General features: G+C 41.2%; 1 protein-coding gene across 1 annotated transcript in view; it reads left to right on the top strand.

Moving 5' to 3' along the window:
- Positions 1-3: 3 nt before the first annotated feature.
- LOC126416128 (protein Njmu-R1-like) overlaps positions 4-20,464 on the top strand; it is a 100,637-nt gene continuing 80,176 nt past the window's right edge. The window contains exon 1 of the mRNA XM_050083665.1: positions 4-139. Within this exon, the coding sequence (XP_049939622.1) occupies positions 63-139 (77 nt within the window). The 5' untranslated portion in view covers positions 4-62. The remainder of the gene's footprint in view (positions 140-20,464) is intronic.

Below are 20,464 nucleotides of genomic sequence, written 5' to 3'. Positions count from 1 at the left end.
AAATACTTCGGCATCTGCATTAAACCCTTTTATCAGCAGTGTTATCCTAAATGTAGTTCGAAATGGCAGTGTCAGGAACGGAGAAAAGCCACAACGCATCCGGTTCGTCGTTTGCTGTTTACCTGTGTAATATTAACAGGTAACGTTATGTAAACATTTTATACATTATTAAAAAATAAATTGGGACATAGACGATGAAATCAGGGTGTTTCTAATCATAGCGCATTGTATTTTTTTAATTGATGGAAAACATTTTTTTCTTAGAATGTTGGCAGAATAGACTAGTTCTATACTGTATGTCAAACAGATTACGATGTGTGAACTATTAAACTAGTCCTAGCAATTGTTGCGAATTACATTTTGCCTCCCATAGCTGTCACTTTTTCCTATATTTGCGTATGCGGTATATAAAAACGGTAATAATTGTAGAATTTCCTTCGTAGAACATTTTTTTAAATGACTTAAGTTTATAATTGTACAATAGTATTCAAAAACTGATAGCTGCAGACGGCATCAAATCTTTCAAATGTGATGTACATGGTATGCCATTAGTACTGAACTTCAGATTTCAGTCATTTCTTGGGATAATGATAGCGACTATAACAATGCAAGTATTTTCCACATATCGTGATGGAATACACCAGTAGTTTTCCAATTCTGCCCATGTACCCTCCACGTAAGTTGATAGCTGTTGCCTGTGAGAAAAATCAAAATACGTCACACACAATATGACAAAAAAATCGTATAAAAAGAGTTAAATTGCATCTGTGAAATTTGTAATTAACCATCTTAATGTAGATTCCTATAGACACTGTAAATGACAAGTGTTCTGTCTAGAATCTAATACACAGCAGATACTTAGCAAGTCATACACAGTGGATGATTACAGACAGCCATTATTTAGACAAGGTATCATCCACATAATTTCCACCACATTGAGAAAGGCATTTCTCCAGCTTCCACCCGTAAAAAATATAAACAGAGAAAAAACCCAGGCATTACTTAGCATGATACAACTGAATGTGTGCAGTACCCTTGAAAGAAAATCAGTATCTTACAGGTATTTGTAAACGAGCATTCGCCACAAGTGTTAGTATTAATTGAACATGGTCTAAAATGTAATGAAATTAACCATTATAAACTAGGTGGTTATGTCCTGGTAAACAGTTATTGTAGGAAACAGCTTAAGGGTGGAGGTATGGCAAATTATAGGCAAACTGGTCCCAATGACCTTACTGTACTTGGACACCTTAACGTTGGTGCAAACTCCAACAACATAGCTAACATGAAACTTGTAGATATATCAGCTTAATACAATCTTAGAAATGTAGTTACCAGAGTCTCGCATTCTAGTTCTACCAGGATAGATTATGCAATTATTAACAAAACTGCTGAAGACACTGTTAAGTATAGTAACAGATTTTCATTACTCAGATCACCGTGCACGACAGATAGAGTATAGAAAAACAATTCCTAAAATAATACCAAAAACTTTTGAAAAGAAACAAGCCAGAAGCGATAGTAACATCAACTCTCTGAAAATTAAACTAGCTGAGGAGAAGTGGGATAGGCTCTAACAAGTGGAAGGATTAGATAACAAATGGGACGAGTTTTATAACATCATATTGAGACACTTTGATTAAGAGTAGAAGAAATAACAAACTCGGACCTCCAGCCAACTTTGTTAAACTCGAAGGCAAAATATTCATGACGTGTATGTCCCGTACAAATGAACAAGACTGGACATTTTCAAATGAAAATATAACACAGCTAAGAAAATCTTTCAAGCGAAACATTCAAACCTTAGAAAACAATATCCATCTTTTTGATTTGCAGCTCCTTGTATTGGCCATGTTTGCAGTTAAATGTTTTTTGGATTTGAGGTCTGCCAGTTTTGCAAAACACCGTTGTTCTCAGTACCCAAACATGTTTCAGCATCACTGTGCCATCATCAGTGGGTTTTCGTTTTTATTTATTCTTTATATTTGGTGAGCATGAATTTTCTGGACCACTTTTGTGTTAATTATTACAGATAGCTTGTCATGTTTTCGTGTGGCAAGCACTTCCATTCTCCGCATCATGCTGAGGTGTTGTGATGCATACGTAGCTATAACAAGTATTTTCCACAAATAATGTAGTAAAACACTTTTCACTACACCAGAACACAGTGTTATTCATGTTCACCAAATGTAAAGAATAATTAAAAACGAAAAGCCACTGATGATGACACAGTAGTGCCAAAACATGTTTGGGTACTGAGAAAAATGGTGTTTTGCATAACTGACAGACCTCAAATCCAAAAAATTCTTAGAAAACAAATCCGCGGTAATGAAATCTCACAATCTACAAATGTAAGCAAGCCATCGTGGAAACTGATAATAAGTATCGAAAAACCTCACAACTAGGGACAACAAAACCGCATGCATTACTCAGCGTCTTAATGTTATAAGAGAACCAAAAGCATTATGTAACCTTTTTAATAAACATTTCATATCACCAACAGGAAATCAAACACAGCCATTAGAAATGCACTGAGAGATACTGAATCACACCCTTCAAGCAGTGAGTTTGGAATTTGATGAGGTTAAAGAAAATGATAGCAGTAAGATAATCCTCACATTAAAGAACAAATACTCAGCTGGGTGGGATGATATGCTGAGTGTAGTAGTTAAAAATTGCATAATAGTTAAATCACTAATGTATCTCATGAACTTTAGTATTAGAGATAGCACTTATCCTAGTAGTCTAAAAATAAGCATTGTTAAACTAGTGCGTAAGAAGGGGACTACAAAAGAGGTTTCAAACTACTGCCCAATATAATTGATCACTACCCTTAGAAAGGATTTTGAAATGGTTATCCTTTCTCAGTGCTCTGCTTATTTTACAAAGAACAAATTGTTAACAGAAACACTGTATGGCTTTAGGAAAGATCGGTGCACAACTACTGCAGTTGCTGAATTTCTCCATAAAGTGTACACCCACCTAGACCAAGATATGAAGACAGCAAACATATTCTTAGATCTTTCCAAAGCCTTCAACTCAGTCAACCATGGGTTGCTCATTAAGAAACTGAAGGCTTACAACATAAAGGGTTCATCTATGCAATTACTTACTACATACCTGACAAATTGCAAACAGGGTACTAAACTTTCATGTAAAATACATAATAAGGTAATAGATTTCCAGTCTTCTAGAGATACAGTAATCCAGGAGGCACCACAGGGATTGATCCTTGGCCCCTTTCTCATCTAGGTTCATGTCAATGCCATGACAGAACCCTTCAACTCACATCTAGTAACCTACACTGATGACACCCACTTATTTTATGATAAAGACTCAGCTGCAACTAAGGGTGTGACAGAAGCGACCACACGTTTTCTACATCACCAACATCAGTAAATCCAAGTTGTTGTTGTTGTTGTTGTTGTAGTCTTCAGTCCAGAGACTGGTTTGATGCAGCTCTCCATGCTATTCTATCCTGTGCTAGCTTCAACATCTCTTAGTACCTACTGCAACCTACAGCCTTTTGAATCTTCTTAGTATATTCATCTCTTGGTCTCCCTCTACAATTTTTACCCTCCACTCTGCCCTCCAATACTGAATTGGTGATCCCTTGATGCCTCAGAACATGTCCTACCAACCAATCCCTTCTTCTAGTCAAGGTGTGCCACAAATTTCTCTTCTCCCCAATTCTATTCAATACCTCCTCATTAGTTATGTGATCTACCCATCTGATCTTCAGCGTTCTTCTGTAGCACCATATTTCGAAAGCCTCTATTCTCTTCTTGTCCAAACTATTTATCGTCCATGTTTCACTTCCACACATGGCCACACTCAATACAAATACTTTCAGCAACAAATTCCTGACAATTAAATCTATACTCGATGTTAACAAATTTCTCTTCTTCAGAAACGCTTTCCTTGCCATTGCCAGTCTCCATTTTATATCCTCTTTACTTCGACCATCATTAGTTATTTTGCTCCCCAAATAGCAAAAATCATTTACTACTTTGTGTCGCACTTCCTACTCTAATACCCTCAGCATCATCCAATTTAATTTGACTAAATTCCATTATCTTCATTTTGCTTTTGTTGATGTTCATCTTATATCCTCCTTTCAAGACACTGTCCATTCCATTCAGCTGTTCTTCCAGGTCCTTTGCTGTCTCTGACAGAATGACAATGTCATCGGCGAACCTCCAAGTTTTTATTTTTTCTCCATGGATTTTAATTCCTACTCCGAATTTTTCTTTTGTTTCCTTTACTGCTTGCTCAATATATAGATTGAATAACATCGGGGATAGGCTACAACCCTGTCTCACTCCCTTCCCAACCACTGCTTCCCTTTCATGCCCCTCGACTCTTATAACTGCCATCTGGTTTCTGTACAAATTGTAAATAGCCATTCACTCCCTGTATTTTAACCCTGCCACTTTCAGAATTTGAAAGAGAGTATTCCAGTTAATATTGTCAAAAGCTTTGTCTAACTCTACAAATGCTAGAAACATAGGTTTGCCTTTCCTTAATCTGTTTTCTAAGATAAGATGTAGGGTCAGTATTGCCTCACATGTTCCAACATTTCTACGGAATCCAAACTGATATTCCCCGAGGTCAGCTTCTACCAGTTTTTTCCATTCGTCTGTAAAGAATTCGTGTTAGTATTTTGCAGCCGTGGCTTATTAAACTGATAGTTTGGTAATTTTCACATCTGTCAACACCTGCTTTCTTTGGGATTGGAATTATTATGTTCTTCTTGAAGTCTGAGGGTATTTTGCCTGTCTCAAACATCGTGTTCACCAGATGGTAGCATTTTGTCAGGGCTGGCTCTCCCAAGGCTATCAGTCGTTCTAATGGAATGTTGTCTATTCCTGGGCCCTTGTTTCAACTCAGGTCTTTCAGTGCTTTGTCAAACTCTTCACGCAGTATCATATCTCCCATTTCATCTTCATCTACCTCCTCTTCCACTTCCATAATATTGACCCCAAGTACATCGCCCTTGTATAGACCCTCTATATACTCCTTCCACTTTTCTGCTTTCCATTCTTTGCTTAGAACTGGGTTTCCATCTGAGCTATTGATATTCATACAAGTGGTTCTCTTTTCTCCAAAAGTCTCTTTAATTTTCCTGTAGGCAGTACCTATCTTACCCCTAGTGAGATATGCCTCTACATCCTTACATTTGTCCTCTAGCCATCCCTGCTTAGCCATTTTGCACTTCCTGTCGATATCATTTTTGAGACGTTTGTATTCCTTTTTCCCTGCTTCATTTACTGCATTTTTATATTTTCTCCTTTCATCAATTAAATTCAATATTTCCTCTGTTACCCAAGGATTTCTACTAGCCCTCATCTTTTTACGTACTTGATCCTCTGCTGCCTTCACTATTTCATCCCTCAAAGCTATCCATTCTTCTTCTACTGTATTTCTTTCCCCCATTCCTGTCAATTGTTCCCTTATGCTCTCCCTGAAACCCTGTACAACCTTTGGTTCTTTCAGTTTATCCAGGTCCCATCTCCTTAAATTCTCACCTTTTTGTAGTTTCTTCAGTTTTAATCTACAGTTCATAACCAATAGATTGTGGTCAGAGTCCACATCTGCCCCTGGAAATGTCTTACAATTTAGAACCTGGTTCCTAAATCTCTGTCTTACCATTATATAATCTATCTGATACCTTCTAGTATCTCCAGGCCTCTTCCACGTGGAACCTTCTTTTATGATTCTTGAACCAAGTGTTAGCTATGATTAAGTTGTACTCTGTGCAAAATTCTACCAGGCGGCTTCCTCTTTCATCTCTTACCCCCATTCCATATTCACCTACTACGTTTCCTCCTCTTCCTTTTCCTACTACCGAATTCCAGTCACCCATAACTATTAAATTTTCATCTCTCTTCACTAATTTCTTTTGCCTCAACATACATTTCATCAATCGCTTCGTCATCTGCGGAGCTAGTTGGGATATAAACTTGTACTACTGTGGTAGGCGTGGGCTTCGCATCTGTCTTGGCCACAATAATGCATTCACTATGCTAGTTGTAGTAACTTACCCACATTCCTATTTTCCTATTCATTATTAAACCTACTCCTGCATTACCCCTATTTGATTTTGTATTTATAACCCTGTATTCACCTGGCCAGAAGTCTTGTTCCTCCCTCCACCCAACTTCACTAATTCCCACTATATCTAACTTTAACCTGTAAATCTCCCTTTTTAAATTTTCTAACCTACCTGCCCGATTACTCCAATCCAGAGAACACCAGTTTTCTTTCTCCTGATAACGATGTCCTCCTGAGTAGTCCCCGCCCAGAGATCCGAATGGGGGACTATTTTACCTCCAGAATATTTTACCCAAGAGGACGCCATCATCATTTAACCATACAGTAAAGCTGCATGCCCACGGGAAAAATTACGGCTGTAGTTTCCCCTTGCTTTCAGCCGTTCGCAGTACCAGCAGAGAATGGCCGTTTTGGTTAGTGTTACAAGGCCAGATTAGTCAATTATCCAGACTTTTGCCCCTGCAACTACTGAAAAGGCTGCTGCCTCTCTTCAGGAACCAAACGTTTGTCTGACCTCTCAACAGATATGCCTCCATTATGGTTGCACCTATGGTACAGCTATCTGTACCGCTGAGGCACGCAAGCCTCCCCACCAACGGCAAGGTCCATGGTTCATGGGGGGAAGCTACTAACATTTAAAACAACTGGTTATCACGAGACTGAAATAAACAATATTTGAGGTATTACATCAGCAGAAACAGATAACATTAAATTTCCTAGTGTCCACCTGGACAAAAATCTCGATTGGGTAACTACATTACATCTATGTTATCTGAGGCTTTCCCCTGGTGTCCTGTTTGAAGGGATCTCACTTGTCCAGCCAAATATGATCATCGAATGCCCATGATGTTTCGGCGAATAACCATTCTGCCATCATCAGATGGTGCTGATGCAATGGTCTGTCTGCTGCCTGCTGTTAGTATTTATGCCTCATGGGTGTAGATGCAGTTCAGTGCACCAACAGCACATGGTGTGTCTGGTGGTGGGGGAAGCAGAGGCTGTGGTAGGTGGTGGGTCTCGCGTCTGCTTGCACCGTTGCTTCTTGATAGAGCTTAGTATTGGTTTCCAGGCCTCACAGAGTTAGTAACAAGGGCCCCTATTGATGAAGTCGTCTGTTAAGTAAATTTCCATGGCTTCTTTGAAGATGCTGTCCCAGTAGTTATTTGTGGAGGCCAGTACTTCTGTCTCGTCAGACTTAGCTGTGTGTGCGATGTTTATGCTATGTTCTCCTTGCGCATAATGGTGTGGTTGACGTAGGTGTTTGTAGTGTGGTGTTCTTTCCATCAATCTTCCACCATATGAACTGTTTGGCCAATACACCTATAATAACATACAGTTCACTGTGGAAATCAAGCTAGATGCACAACTACCTTTTCTTGATGTCCTGGTTAAGACGTGTGCCTTACTAGGAATGGTGAAAGACAATGTTGAAACCAAGCCAGTATGCTCAAGCAGAACATTGCATAAACACTGGACATACAGCAAATTATGATAGACAAAAGTACTGTCCTCCACAAATAACTACTGGCACTGCATCTTCAAAGGGTCCATAGAAATTTGCTTAGTGGACAACCTCGTCGACAGGGGTGCTGGTGACCAACTCCTGGAATCCAGTACTAAGCTCTGTCAAGGATCAACAAAATAAGCAGACATGGGATCATTCCACCATGGCGGTCAAAGAGAGACCGCGGACCCCCTCACCACCACCACCTGCCGCAGCCTCCGCATCCCCCACCACTGGACACACTGCGCACTGTCGGTGCATTGAATTACACCTGGATCTGCAAGGGATAAATACTAGTGGTAGAGAGTGGACAGACCATGGCATCAGCACCACCTGATGATGGTGGAACAGTTATTCACTGAAATATCATGATTGTATCTGGCTGGACATCCGAGAACCCTTCAAACACAGAAAATTAGCAGTAGCTTGTATGTGGTAAGTCAGCTGACAAAAATAGTCCCAAGTCAAACACTAAAAGTTTTGTTCTATGGAACAGTATATCTATTTCTTAATTATGGTACTGAACTGTGGGCTAGGCAGCAGACCTGCACCTGAATAGGATAATAGTATTGCAAAAAAGAGCCATTAGGTTAATGCATGGACTAAGTCCAGAGAGTCCTGTCATGAAACCTTTGTCCAACATAAATATTTAACAGTATAGTCCTTGTATTTGTATAAACTTATAATATTTTTTCTGTATACTAAAAACAAAGTAAATAAGTGCAGCGATACATATAATTATGATACTAGAAGTAAGGGTAACTACTTCAGGCAGAGGACAAAATTAAAAGTAACTGACAATAGTCTTTATGTAAATGAGCAGAAATTGTTCAACAAGCTGCCACATGCTTTGAAAACTGGTGAACAAAAGCTGCTCCACATGGAGTTAAAAGCCTTCTTAGTAAATAAATGTTTATATTCACTCAGTGAAGTCTAATCTACTTGCCCTCTGTTTTACCATGTAATATAGTTAGAATATTAAGATGAATGTATGTACCACTATTGTATGTAAGTATTATCTGTATTAATCTACTCAGCCTGATGTTTGCAGAAGTCATCAGCTTGATGGCCTACATGCAAAAAATGTAAATAAATAAATGTAAGTTGGTTGGAACCAAAGTCATTGCACTTAGACATAGATGGATTTTTTTGTGCTGAAAATTATCTAATAAGAGCATTTGCTTTATAGGAGTATTTTTATGGACCAAATAATCAATTGGTAAGCTCACTACCAGTCTCTAGGAACTGATATACTAATATTTAAAGATCGTTTACACGAGCTAATGACACCGTGGATACAAGTATCCCAGCTTAACCAGAAATCTAATGTGGCTCCCAATACATGAACTTGGGATCTTACTGCAGTTAATATATAAAATCTACATTTCATTGAAGTTTGATGGAAATTGTTGATTTGTGAGTGGGACAATGGATGACTTCTCTAGTGATATTTGTGTACCATAATAGTAAAGAATCCCTTCAGTATTTTCAGTGGTCCTGCAGAGTGTGATATGTTATTGTATTTAGTGAGATATCATCTGGATATTGCCACATCTACATCTATACTCTGCAAACCACCATGAAGTCCATGGCAGAGGGTATGTCCCTTTGTACCACTTATTAGGATTTCTTCCCATTCCATTGATGTATGGAGTGTGGGAAGAATGATTATTTGAATGCTTCTGTGCAGGCAGTAATTATTCTGATCTTATTCTCATGGTCCCAATGTGAGCAATATGAAGGTGACTGTAATATATTCGTAAAGTCATCATTTATAGCTGGTTCTTGAAACTTTGTTAATAGAATTTCTTGGGTTAGTTTATATCTGTCTTTGAGAGTCTTCCAGTTCAGTTCCTTCATTACCACTGTGGCACACTTCCATGGATCAAACAAACCTGTGACCATTCTTGCTGCCCTTCTCTGTATACTTTCAACATCCCCTGCTAGTCCTGTTTTTTACTTTCGGTGAAATATTTCATTCTAGAGGACACACATATAGGAAAAAGTAATGAGCACAAAATTATTCCTCGTATAACAGTCTAAGCAACTAAGGTCCAATTACTTCTCTTTGAACTATACTTTTCTCTTAAGACCAGATAGTATTCCATAAGGCATTCCAATCTCCTAAATTTTGCAGTAACATTAGTACTGGTACGTGAACATTAACATACGCCCATTGTTCCTTTGCTTTTTCGAAAATCAGGCTTTGCAGTTGGAAGTAGTTTTCTTGATTCAAGCCACCATTGCATATGTTGTTTGATAAGGCAATCTAATTTGTGAAGATAGTGAAGTTCTGGAAGTTTTGGTAAAGATTTTCAATGTGAGGTTAAGCGCAACTTCTGGAAGATTTTATCATCATGCGGTAATTTGGTCTATCTACATCAGTGAGTTATTTGTCACTTACTGAGTGCTTTCCTTAGTTCCTTGTATGAAAAAGGAATTAGAAGGGAGTGATCTCTTTTCATTTACTTTGCCACTTCAAGCCCCTTATTGTAAGTGGTCGTTGTTGAAGTTTTGTCCGGTCTGTGAATTGTTCATTATCTGTTGAAATCAACCTTGGGCTTATTTATTGTTCATGAGTGACTTTGTTTCACTCCATATCTAAGTTGAACTAACCAACTTATTTTGCAAAGAACAGAATTGTTTCCAGTTTCCCCTCTCTTTTAGAGCTTTTCTTTTTTTTTCTTGCTTGAATGTTTGTTCTCAAATAATTTTTTTTTTAAACAATCTACATTTTTATGTTTATGTATTGACTGAATTTTCCTCACAGCTGTCCACATATGCATTTGCCACATCTCCTCCTCCCCTTCTCTGTGTCTGCCTCTTCCTTCCTCTGTCTGTCCATCTTACTCTCCCACCCCTCCCTCTGACCATATCCTCCTCCACCTCCTCTTTCCATCTCCTCCCCTCTCTTTCCATCTCTGTCTCCTCCTCTTCCTTTATCACGTGCCCACCACCCCTCTACACCTTCCACCTGCCTCATACATTTCCCTCTCCTCCCCTCTCTCTTACATTTCCTCCTCCCTCAATCTGTATGTAACCACCTCTATTGACATCTACATACATACATACTCCCCCACCATACAGTGCGTGGCGGAGGGTTATCCGGTACCACTACTAATCTTTTTCCTTCCTGTTCAACTTGCAAATAGTGATGGAAAAGTCACTGTTTGTAGGCCTTTGTATGAGCCCTAATTTCTCGTATCTTATCTTCGTTGTCCATACACGAAATGTGTGTTGGTGGCAGTAGAATCATTCTGCAGTCAGCTTCAATTAAATTTTGTCAACAGAATTCCTTAAAAAGAAAATCACTTTCTCTCTAGTGATTCCCATTTGATTCCTCAAAGCATAATCATGATACTTGCATGTTGTTCGAACCTACTGGAACAAACCTAGTAGCCTGCCTCTGGATTGCTGTGATGTCTTTCAGTAATCCTATGCAGTACGGATCCCAAATGCTCAAGCAGTGTGCAAGAATAGTAGTACAAGTGTCCTATAAGCAGTCTCCTGTACAGGTGAACCACACTTTCCCAAATTTGTCACAAAAAACCGAAGTTGGTCATTCACCTTCCCTACCATCTCAGCCTGTCTCCAGCTACGCACATCAGCACTTGTAGTCTCTGGAATACAATTGCAGACTGACATAATTTTTCTAAATTTTTGAGACAATGTATTCTAGAATAGTATCTCACCTTAGCAACAGCAGTATTCTCAGCAAATCAGTTTTGTTCTCAGAAGGGTTTCTCAACTGAGAATGCCATTTACATGTTCACTCACCAGGTTTTACAAGCATTAAATAATGAAATAACACCAGTTGGTATGTTGTTACTATCCACAGCTTTTGTCTGTGTGAATGACATTATCCTCATAGAGATATTGAAGTTTTATGGGATTGATGGTATATGCAACTAATGGATAATGTCACATTTAACCAAAAGAATGCAGAAAGTTGTTCTTAGTAATTCAACCATTAGTCGGCACATTACCTCAGCATGTTCATTCACAGGGATTGCTGCCCTCTGTAATAAAAAAAACTGAGTTAATGGATCAACGATAACCCTGAACAAGTGTCATGGGATATCTGCCCCAAACAAATACCATGAACACCAAAAAGGAAGAAAAAATAGTCTGGGAAGATAATTCTGACTGTGGAAAAATCACATATGCTGTTCCACAAGTTCAGTCTTATGTCCTATTTTCCCTCATACAATTATGTAAACCATCTTCCATCTAATATGTATATTAGAATTGGTTCTTTTTGCAGATGTAATCGATCTAAGCATACATATAGAAACAGAAGAAATGGTAAACAAAGCTCTTAAAAGTATAATTGGCTGTTTTTTTTGTGAATGCTCTCGCTCTCAATTTTCAAAAGATATAACATATTCAGTTCTGCATATACAGGAGTATTACACCAGTGATAAGTGTAACTCATGGTGAGGAAATGATAAATAGGTTGGAAACTTCAAAATTCTTAGGTGTCCATAACAGTGAGAATTTAAATTGGAAAAATCACATTTTGTAACTCCAGAAACAATTCATTCAGCCATATTTGCACTTAGAATCAATGCAAATCATGGGGAGACACAAATCAGTAAGTTGAGATATTTTGCATATTTTCATTCTGTAATGTCATATGGAACAATGTTCTGGGGTAACTCATCTTTAAGAAAGAGAGTCTTCATTGCACAAATATGTGCTGTAAGAATAATATGTGGTGCTCACCCTCAATCATCTTGTAGACATTTGTTTAAGGAGTTGGGCATTCTGACTTCTGCTTCACACTATATTTATTCCCTTACGAAGTTTGTTGTAAATAATCCACTACATTTCAAAAGGAACAATGATGTACATAATAACAATACCAGATGGAAAAGTGACATTCATTACTTCATACTTAAGTATGTTTTTAGCACAAAAAGTGCGCATAATGCTGCATCAGAAATTTTTGTCACTTACCCAGTGATATAAAATGCCTGAAAGATGGCAAAGTAAAATTTGAGAACAGTCTGAGAAAGTTTCTCCTTGACAGCTCCTCCATTCTGTAGAAGAACTTCTATTGATGTAATGTGTAGAAGGTGGTGGGAAGGACTTACTAACACGTAACATATGTATATCTTTTTTCTTTCTGGAAAAAAATTATAAATTTTAAGATCGACATACAAATTAAATTACAATGTGAACATGAAATGATTCATTCCACATCATTACAATGTGTTGTGCAAAATGATCCCTAGAAGTAATTAACTGACTAATCAATACTAATCCCACAGCACACCTGTCATGCAGGGCAGACTACACATCAGGGGCTTGAAAATCATTTAGTTGCCTCTGACGTATAAGCCACCATGCAAAGCAGGTCCAGTAAAACAGGCTGATACTATTCCATCACAACACCCCTGTCATTCTGAGCAGCCTATATGTCGGGGCCCAGAAAACCATTTCTTGCGCCTGATAAGTTTTTTGGAAATTTGTGGTAAGGTCTTAATTGGACCAAACTGCTGAGGTCATCAGTCCCTGCTGATGAGTAGGTAGTCCTGCAAAGCAGATTGATTGGGCAGGCTGGTACTGTTCCCACACAACATACCTGTTGTACAGAGCAGCCAGTATGCCAGGGGCTGGAAAAATGAGTATTTTCCTGTGCCTCGCTCCTATTTATGCGAGGAGATTATGAATCCTATAGTGCTTGTACCTGTGAAGCCTACTGTTTCTGTGCCAGATTTGTTTTAACTCAATCCAGGCATATGTGAGAGTAGGTCCTGGCCATACACTCAGCTTTATATATATTCATATAACAGATTAAATGTATTTTTTTCTCTTAACTACAGCTTGTGAGTATTAAAAATTTCATTGTATGGAGGAGGTTAATAATAACCAGATGATTTAATTTTCCTGGACTGCAGCTCCACAAATTATTGTTTTAAATTAATGCTTATTGAGTTTTTATTATATATCTGAATACCTTATTTTCTCCTGGATAACATCAGTACACAGTGTTTAGTCTGCATGTCATATCCTCCATTTGCTGCTTGGGTATTCAACATTAGTGGATTCTGTGGGCATATCTACTGTAATTTCTGCCCCAAGATGGCCTAAGCCCAGTGAACGCTGTTTAACTGACGAGTTAGTTATTTGCATGAAATCAGTCAAACACATTGTGATATCATTAGTTTTTGTCTTTTATGCATACTGGTGATTATGCTTGCACTTCCATCATGCAGTACCACCAGGTTGTAAGTATCCATGAGTGCCATCAGTATCGTCCCACCTGCATCATTTGTTGCAGAACCCTAAGTTGTGTGATATGTTTGAAATCTCCACAGATGATAAATGGAAACAGTAACTGTTGATAAGTTGATGTGTTAATAGTACGTCATTAATACTGGGGGTGGCTAGTAAACAGAAACAATAATAAAATTGCCTGTAAATGTAATTACTTCTATGGCTACTAGTTGATATGTCACTGCTTACAATGGCCCAACATTTTTATTTTTTATTTTTTTTATTTTTGTTGAGGCCAACTGTTCAACTGTTTTTCATGTTAACACTGCAGCAGCACCTCTTCTATCAGATCTATCATCCCTAACTGCACAAAATCTTTAAAAATGGATTTATTTCACATTCAAACCAGGTCTCAAAAAGTGGTACTACTGAAATTTTTTCAGACATAATTACTTTGTGAAACTTTCTCATGTATTTCACTGCACTATCTTAATCCTCATTGACATCCTTTTATCAGCTAATGGAGCTTCTGATTCCTATTGTTAATTGCAGGTACATTTATTCTCACAATGAGTGACTGAATGTAGATATAGGCCAAGAAGTTTTGATTACTGTTGTGAATCTATGCTGCTTATTTTGTGATGGTGGGAAATGTGGCTGATCCAGATCCCTATTATGGTCTCCTGCCACTGCTGCATAAGATCTGCATCTTGTACATTTCTCCACTTTATTAAACAAAATACTGTGGGTAGCTGCCATTTTTTTAACTCAGTACTGTTTGAGGTATTCTGGACAGTTTTCATTCCTCCATGCATGGTTTTTCTGTTGCAGTAAACACAATGCAATACTTGACTTTTAAAGTGAATTGACTCATGGCTACTTTCATACTTAAAACATCATAATACTTGCCAAGATTATCACATCTGAGATATGAAAGCAGTGGCAGAATGTTACGTTCTATGGCAAATCACATACCATGTACATTGTCCAGTGGCATTAATACGATCACCTGTCCAAAGGCTGAATAACCCACCTTTTGCAGTGGAGACCACTGTGAGATGTGTAGCAAGAGGTTGAATGAGGTTCCGGAAGGTATCAACAGGGATATGATGCCATGCCGATTCCAGTGCCATCACCAGCTCCATTATGTTTCTCAGTTCAGGATCCATTGTGTGAACGGCCTGATCCAGGTGATCCCACGAATTCATGATTGGCTTTAAATCTTAGAAGGTTGATCAACAGGGGCTGCAGTAAACTCATGCTGGTGCTCTTCAGACCCCACAAGTATGGTGCATGCATTGCCCTGCTGGTAGATGCCATCATGCCAAGGAGAAACAAACTGCATGTAATGGAGGACACAGTCCTTAAGGATAGATGCAAACTCCATCGTGCCTTCCAGAATGATGAGATCACCCAGGAAATACCATTAAAACTTTTCCCAACCATACTGCCCTTTCCTCTGGCCTGGCCCCTTCTTATAATCCAACCCATCTGTTCAGTGGCACATAAAACGTGATTCATCTGGAAAGGCCACTCTGTGGATGTCAAATTGCAGTACTGGCATACACATTCCAGTCTTCGTCACTGACAAACAGCTTTCCCAGGGGGCTCGCCACTCTTTGGTGGGCTCGTGCTTGGCTACCACAGGGGCCCCAGCTTGTGCTGCATTTTTTCCCTTCTGCTGATGCAATTGCTGGCCCTGTAAAATCCTTCTCTCGTTTACGGAATGACACTTTGCTTTTGGAGACCACTTCTGATGCTCAGGCACAACTGCTTGCTGCCTCGCTTCTTGATGGTTACCCTGTTCTTGTTGAGGCCCATAGAACTTTGAATTCTTCCCGTTCTGTAATTTGCATCAGGCTGCTCAACGGTCTAACCGATGCCAAAATCCAATCTTAACTCTCTGATCAGGGTGTCATTGCCGTCCATCATGTAATGAGAAAGGTTGATTCCTCCTTAGTGCCCACCTGCACTCTCTTTCTCACCTTTGTTGAAGTGGTGTTTCCGTCCGAGATCAAAGAAGGCTATGAAATTATCACAGTCCGGCCGTACACTCTGAACCTGATGTTTCAACCACACTATAACGTCTTGTCGACGCCCAGCCAAATGTGTCACCTGTGGTAGGGATGCGCATGAGGGCGATTTTCCACCTCCTTCTCCCTGCTGTATCAATTGCAATGGCGGCCATGCTGTCACCTCTTGGGATTATCCTATGTATCTTGACAAGCGGGCTGCTCAAGAGATCTGTGTAAAGGAAAAGGTGCCTTACACAGTCCCTCGCAAGTTACTGGCTAGTCGCAAATCCTGCGTTCCCCCTCTGGTACCTATAGTTCTGTTCTTGGTACCCCTTGCTCCATGAAGGACATGGCCACAGAGACATGTGACCTCCAATTCAGATCTGAGGTTGTGAAATCGCCCAATGTCAAGGTAGCATCACCATCCCCCCGTCCAGCTGTGCAACAATCTGTCAACTCTCACGTCAAGGGGCGAAGCCCCCAGCTGCACAACTGGTAGGCCGGAAAGTACAGGAGGAGTGCTCCCATGAAGACGTCCTCCATCTCTCCAGCTAAACAACAGCCGTGTCTTCCTCTAACTGGAAGGGCTTGAAGAAGTCCACCAAAGGCAAACGGTCTTCTCCTTTGCCAACTCGAAAGTCCTCTTCGACAGTGTCACCACATGGTACCCTAGGCTGGCTGGCCTCAGTATTGCCAGTGCACACCACCAACCGTCTTTCAGCATTGGACTCCACAAACCGACCACACAAGCATGCTGATGTTTCTGTGGAACCCATGGAGCAGAATCCTCCTGCTTCTGTGCCCTGTAGTAGCGACTCTACACTGGCTGTCACCTGGCGGCCGCCCAACATCTCTTCCTCCTCAAGACTGTCTTCCAATGGAACGTTTGTGGTGTTCGGTCCCACAAAGAGGATTTACAGCTGCTTTTAGCATTGCAGGATCCCCTTGTACTCTGCCTTCAGGGAAACAAAATTGCGCCCTCATGACCGGTTTGAGCTTTCACATTACTTACCGGTTCGTTTTGACCTTCCCCCTGAGGTCAGCATTCCATCTCATGGGAGTGTCATGCTGCTCATATGGGATGACATCCATAGTGAACCCATCTCCCTGAGTACCCGTCTTCAAGCTGTTGCAGTTCGCCTTTTCCTGCCCCGTCTAACTTTTTCCCTCTGTACCATTTATGTCCCTCCATCATTTGATGTCACCAGGGCAGACTTCCTTCAGCTTATTGGGCAGCTGCCTCCTGCATTTTCGCTACTCAGTGACTTTAATGCGCATCATCCCCATTGGGGTTCTCCCAGGAACTGTCAGAGGTTTGCCCTCCTGGCTGACCGTCTTAACCAACTTAGCCTCTTCTGCCTTAACACTGGAGCACCCACATTCCTTTCCAACTCCTCACACACCTATTCCCATTTGGACCTATCCTTTTGCCTATTCCCATTTGGACCTACCCTTTGCACTGCCCAGCTTGCCCATTGTCTTGAGTGGTCCATTCTTTCAGACACCTACCTGAGCAACCACTTCACGTGCGCTCTCCATTTGCTGACTCCTACCCCATGCACTCCCAAATGACAGCTTACTAAGGCTGACTGGCAGCTTTACTCCTCCCTGGTGACCTTCGAAGAACAAGATTTCCCCAGTTGTGATGACCAGGTGGACTGTCTCACCAAAGTTATCCTTACTACCACAGATGTTCCATTCCTCACACTTCCTCTTTACCATGTTGTGTCCCCATGCCTTGGTGGACTGAAACATGCCATGATGCAATTCGTGCACGGAAACGTGTTCTTCGCATTTTTAACCATCATCCTATGGTGGCAAACTGCATTCGTTATAAACAGATGCGTACAAAGTGTCGTCGCATTCTTCGGGATAGCAAACGAGCTAGCTGGATTTCATTCACTAGTCATTTTAACAGTCCCATCCATTCCTCTGTCTTGTAAGCCAACCTCCGACGGCTCTCTGGGACCAAAATCCATTCCCCCATTTCCAGCCTCACAATAGCAGCTGATGTTATCGTGGACCCTATTTCTATCTCTAACAACTTGGGCCACCATTTTGTGTAAGTTTCAATCTCTTCCCACAATCACCCTGTCTTCCTCTATCGGAAACGAATGGAGGAGGCTCAGGTGATAATCTTCTCTTCTCTGAATCATGAGTGTTACAATGCCGCCTTTACTATGAGGGAGCTCAATCATTCTCTCAGTTCATCCTGATCCCCGCTCCAGGGCGGGACGCCATCCACATTCAGATGTTACAGCACCTTCCTCTTGTGGGCAAGCACTTTCTGCTTAGTACGTACAACCACATCTGGGCAGAGGGCGCTTTCCCCAACATTGGTGTGAAACCACCGTCATACCCATAACTAAGACCGGTAAGGACGACAACCTTCCTTCGAGCTACCACCCCATCTCCCTTACCAGCTGCGTTTGCAAGGTGACGGAACGTATGATTCATGCCCAAATGGTATGGTGGCTCAAGTCTCACAATTTACTGACAGATGCACAGTGTGGATTTTGAGTGCAGCGTTCTGCAGTTGACCATCTCATTACTTTGTCCACGCACGTCATGAATGATTTTCTGTGGAAATCCTAGATTGTGGCCGTGATTTTCGATTTGACGAAGGCCTACGACACCTGCTGGAGAACTGGTATCCTCCGTACTCTTTACACATGTGGCTTGCATGGCTACGTGCCCTGTTTCCTTCAGGCATTTTTAAAAGATCAAGTTTTTGAGTGCGTGTGGGTTCTGACTTGCCTCGGGGCTCCATTCTGAGTATCGTCCTCGTTGCTATCACCATTAACCCTATCATGGCCTGGCTGGCCGTTGTGGCCGAGCGGTTCTAGGCACTTCAGTCTGGAACTGCTGCGACGGCTACGGTTGCAGGTTTGAATCCTGCCTCAGGCATGGATGTGTGTGATGTCCTTAGGTTTGTTATGTTTAAGTAGTTCTATGTTCTAGGGGACTGAGGACCTCAGTTGTTAAGTCCCATAGTGCTCAGAGCCATTTGAACCATTTTTCTATCATGGCCTGTCTCTCACTGGGAATCTCTGGCTCCCTTTTTGTAGATGATTTTGCCATTTATTGCACTTCTCGACAGACCTGTCTCACTGAGCAGCATCTTCAGCAATGTCATGGTTGTCTTTACTCCTGGAACATCGACAATGGCTTTCGCTTTTCCACTGACAAAACCATCTGTATGAATTTCTGGTGACGCAAGTGATTTCTCCCACCATCTTTACATCTTGAGCCTGTTGCCCTTCTGTTCATTGAAATTACGAAATTCCTGGGGCTCATGCTTGATAGGAAACTCTCTTAGTCGTCCAGTGTGTCTTACCTGGTTGCCCGCTGTACGTGGTTCCTCAATGTCCTACATGCCCTCAATGGTACTTCCTGGGGTGCCGATCGAACCACTCTCTTCCATTTGTTCCAGTCCCTTGTCCATTCTAAACTTCACTATGTGTGCTTTGTTTATGTGTCTGCACACCCGTTGCTCTTATGCCATCTCAACACTGTCCACCATCGTGGCATCCGTTTGGCGATGGGCGCCTTTTACACCAGCCCAGTTGAGAGTCTGTTTGCTGAAGCTGCTGAACTACCACTGTCCTACCACTGTGACTTTCTCATCAGCAGGTATGCATGCTGTTTGTGCTCCATGTGTGGCCACCCATCCTATGCCTCCTTCTGTAATGATTCCTTTGATCATCAGTATGGGTCTCATCCTTCTTCTCTGTTACCTCCTGGAGTATGCTTTCGGCACTTGCTACAGTCGCTTAACTTCACACTACCTGCACCTTCCCCGGTGGGTGTGAACCTCTCCCCACCTTTGCTTGGCCTTCATTTGCTTCCTAAGGACACTACTCCAGCCTTAGTCTATCGGCTTCAGTTTCACGACCTTCGCATGGAACTTCATGACAGTATCTTTGTATACATTGATGGCTCTCGGACTGACTGTGGGGTTAGATGTGTTTTTCTCACTAGCAACCGTGTCTTTCATTATCAGCTTCCAGCCCACTCCTCAGTATTTACAACAGAGCTCTTCGTCTTGTATCAGGCCACACAGTACATCCGGCAACACAGCCTTTTCAATTGTGTCCTCTGCACAGACTCACTCAGCGCCCTTCAAAGTCTATCTGTGCTGTATTCCGCCCACCCATCCCTTAGTGCAGCGGGTCCAGGAAAACTATCACTTGCTCACTCTTGGTGGAGCCAGTGTTATGTTTCTGAGAGTTCCTGGTCATGTCGGTCTGCGAGGCAACGAGGCTACTGATGCTGCTGCTAAAGCTGCAGTTCTAGTACCTCAGCCCGCGAGTACCTATGTTCCGTCCGATGATCTTTGTGTTGCCATCTTGTCAGGAAGTGGTGCCCCTTTGGCATCGCCAATGATCCTCCCTTCCCGGGAATAAGCTCCGGCTGATTAAGCCTCTCCCAGCAGCTTGGACGACCTCCTCTCAGCCCTCCCTCCGGAAAGAGGTTATTTTAACTCAGCTGCGTATTGGGCATTGCCTTTTTAGCCATTGTCATTTGATAAGTGGCGCTACCCCACCACTTCGTACATATTTCGCCCAAGTTTTAACTGTCTGCCACTTCCTGATGGAATGTCCATTTTTTAACCTTTTACATTTCCATTTGGGTTTGCCGTCTGAGTTATGGGCCATTTTAGCAAATG

The sequence above is a fragment of the Schistocerca serialis genome, chromosome 8, assembly GCF_023864345.2.
Source record: "Schistocerca serialis cubense isolate TAMUIC-IGC-003099 chromosome 8, iqSchSeri2.2, whole genome shotgun sequence".
Lineage (NCBI taxonomy): Eukaryota > Metazoa > Arthropoda > Insecta > Orthoptera > Acrididae > Schistocerca > Schistocerca serialis.
Note: the sequence above shows the minus strand (reverse complement) of the source record. Positions and strands in the feature narration are given on the sequence as shown.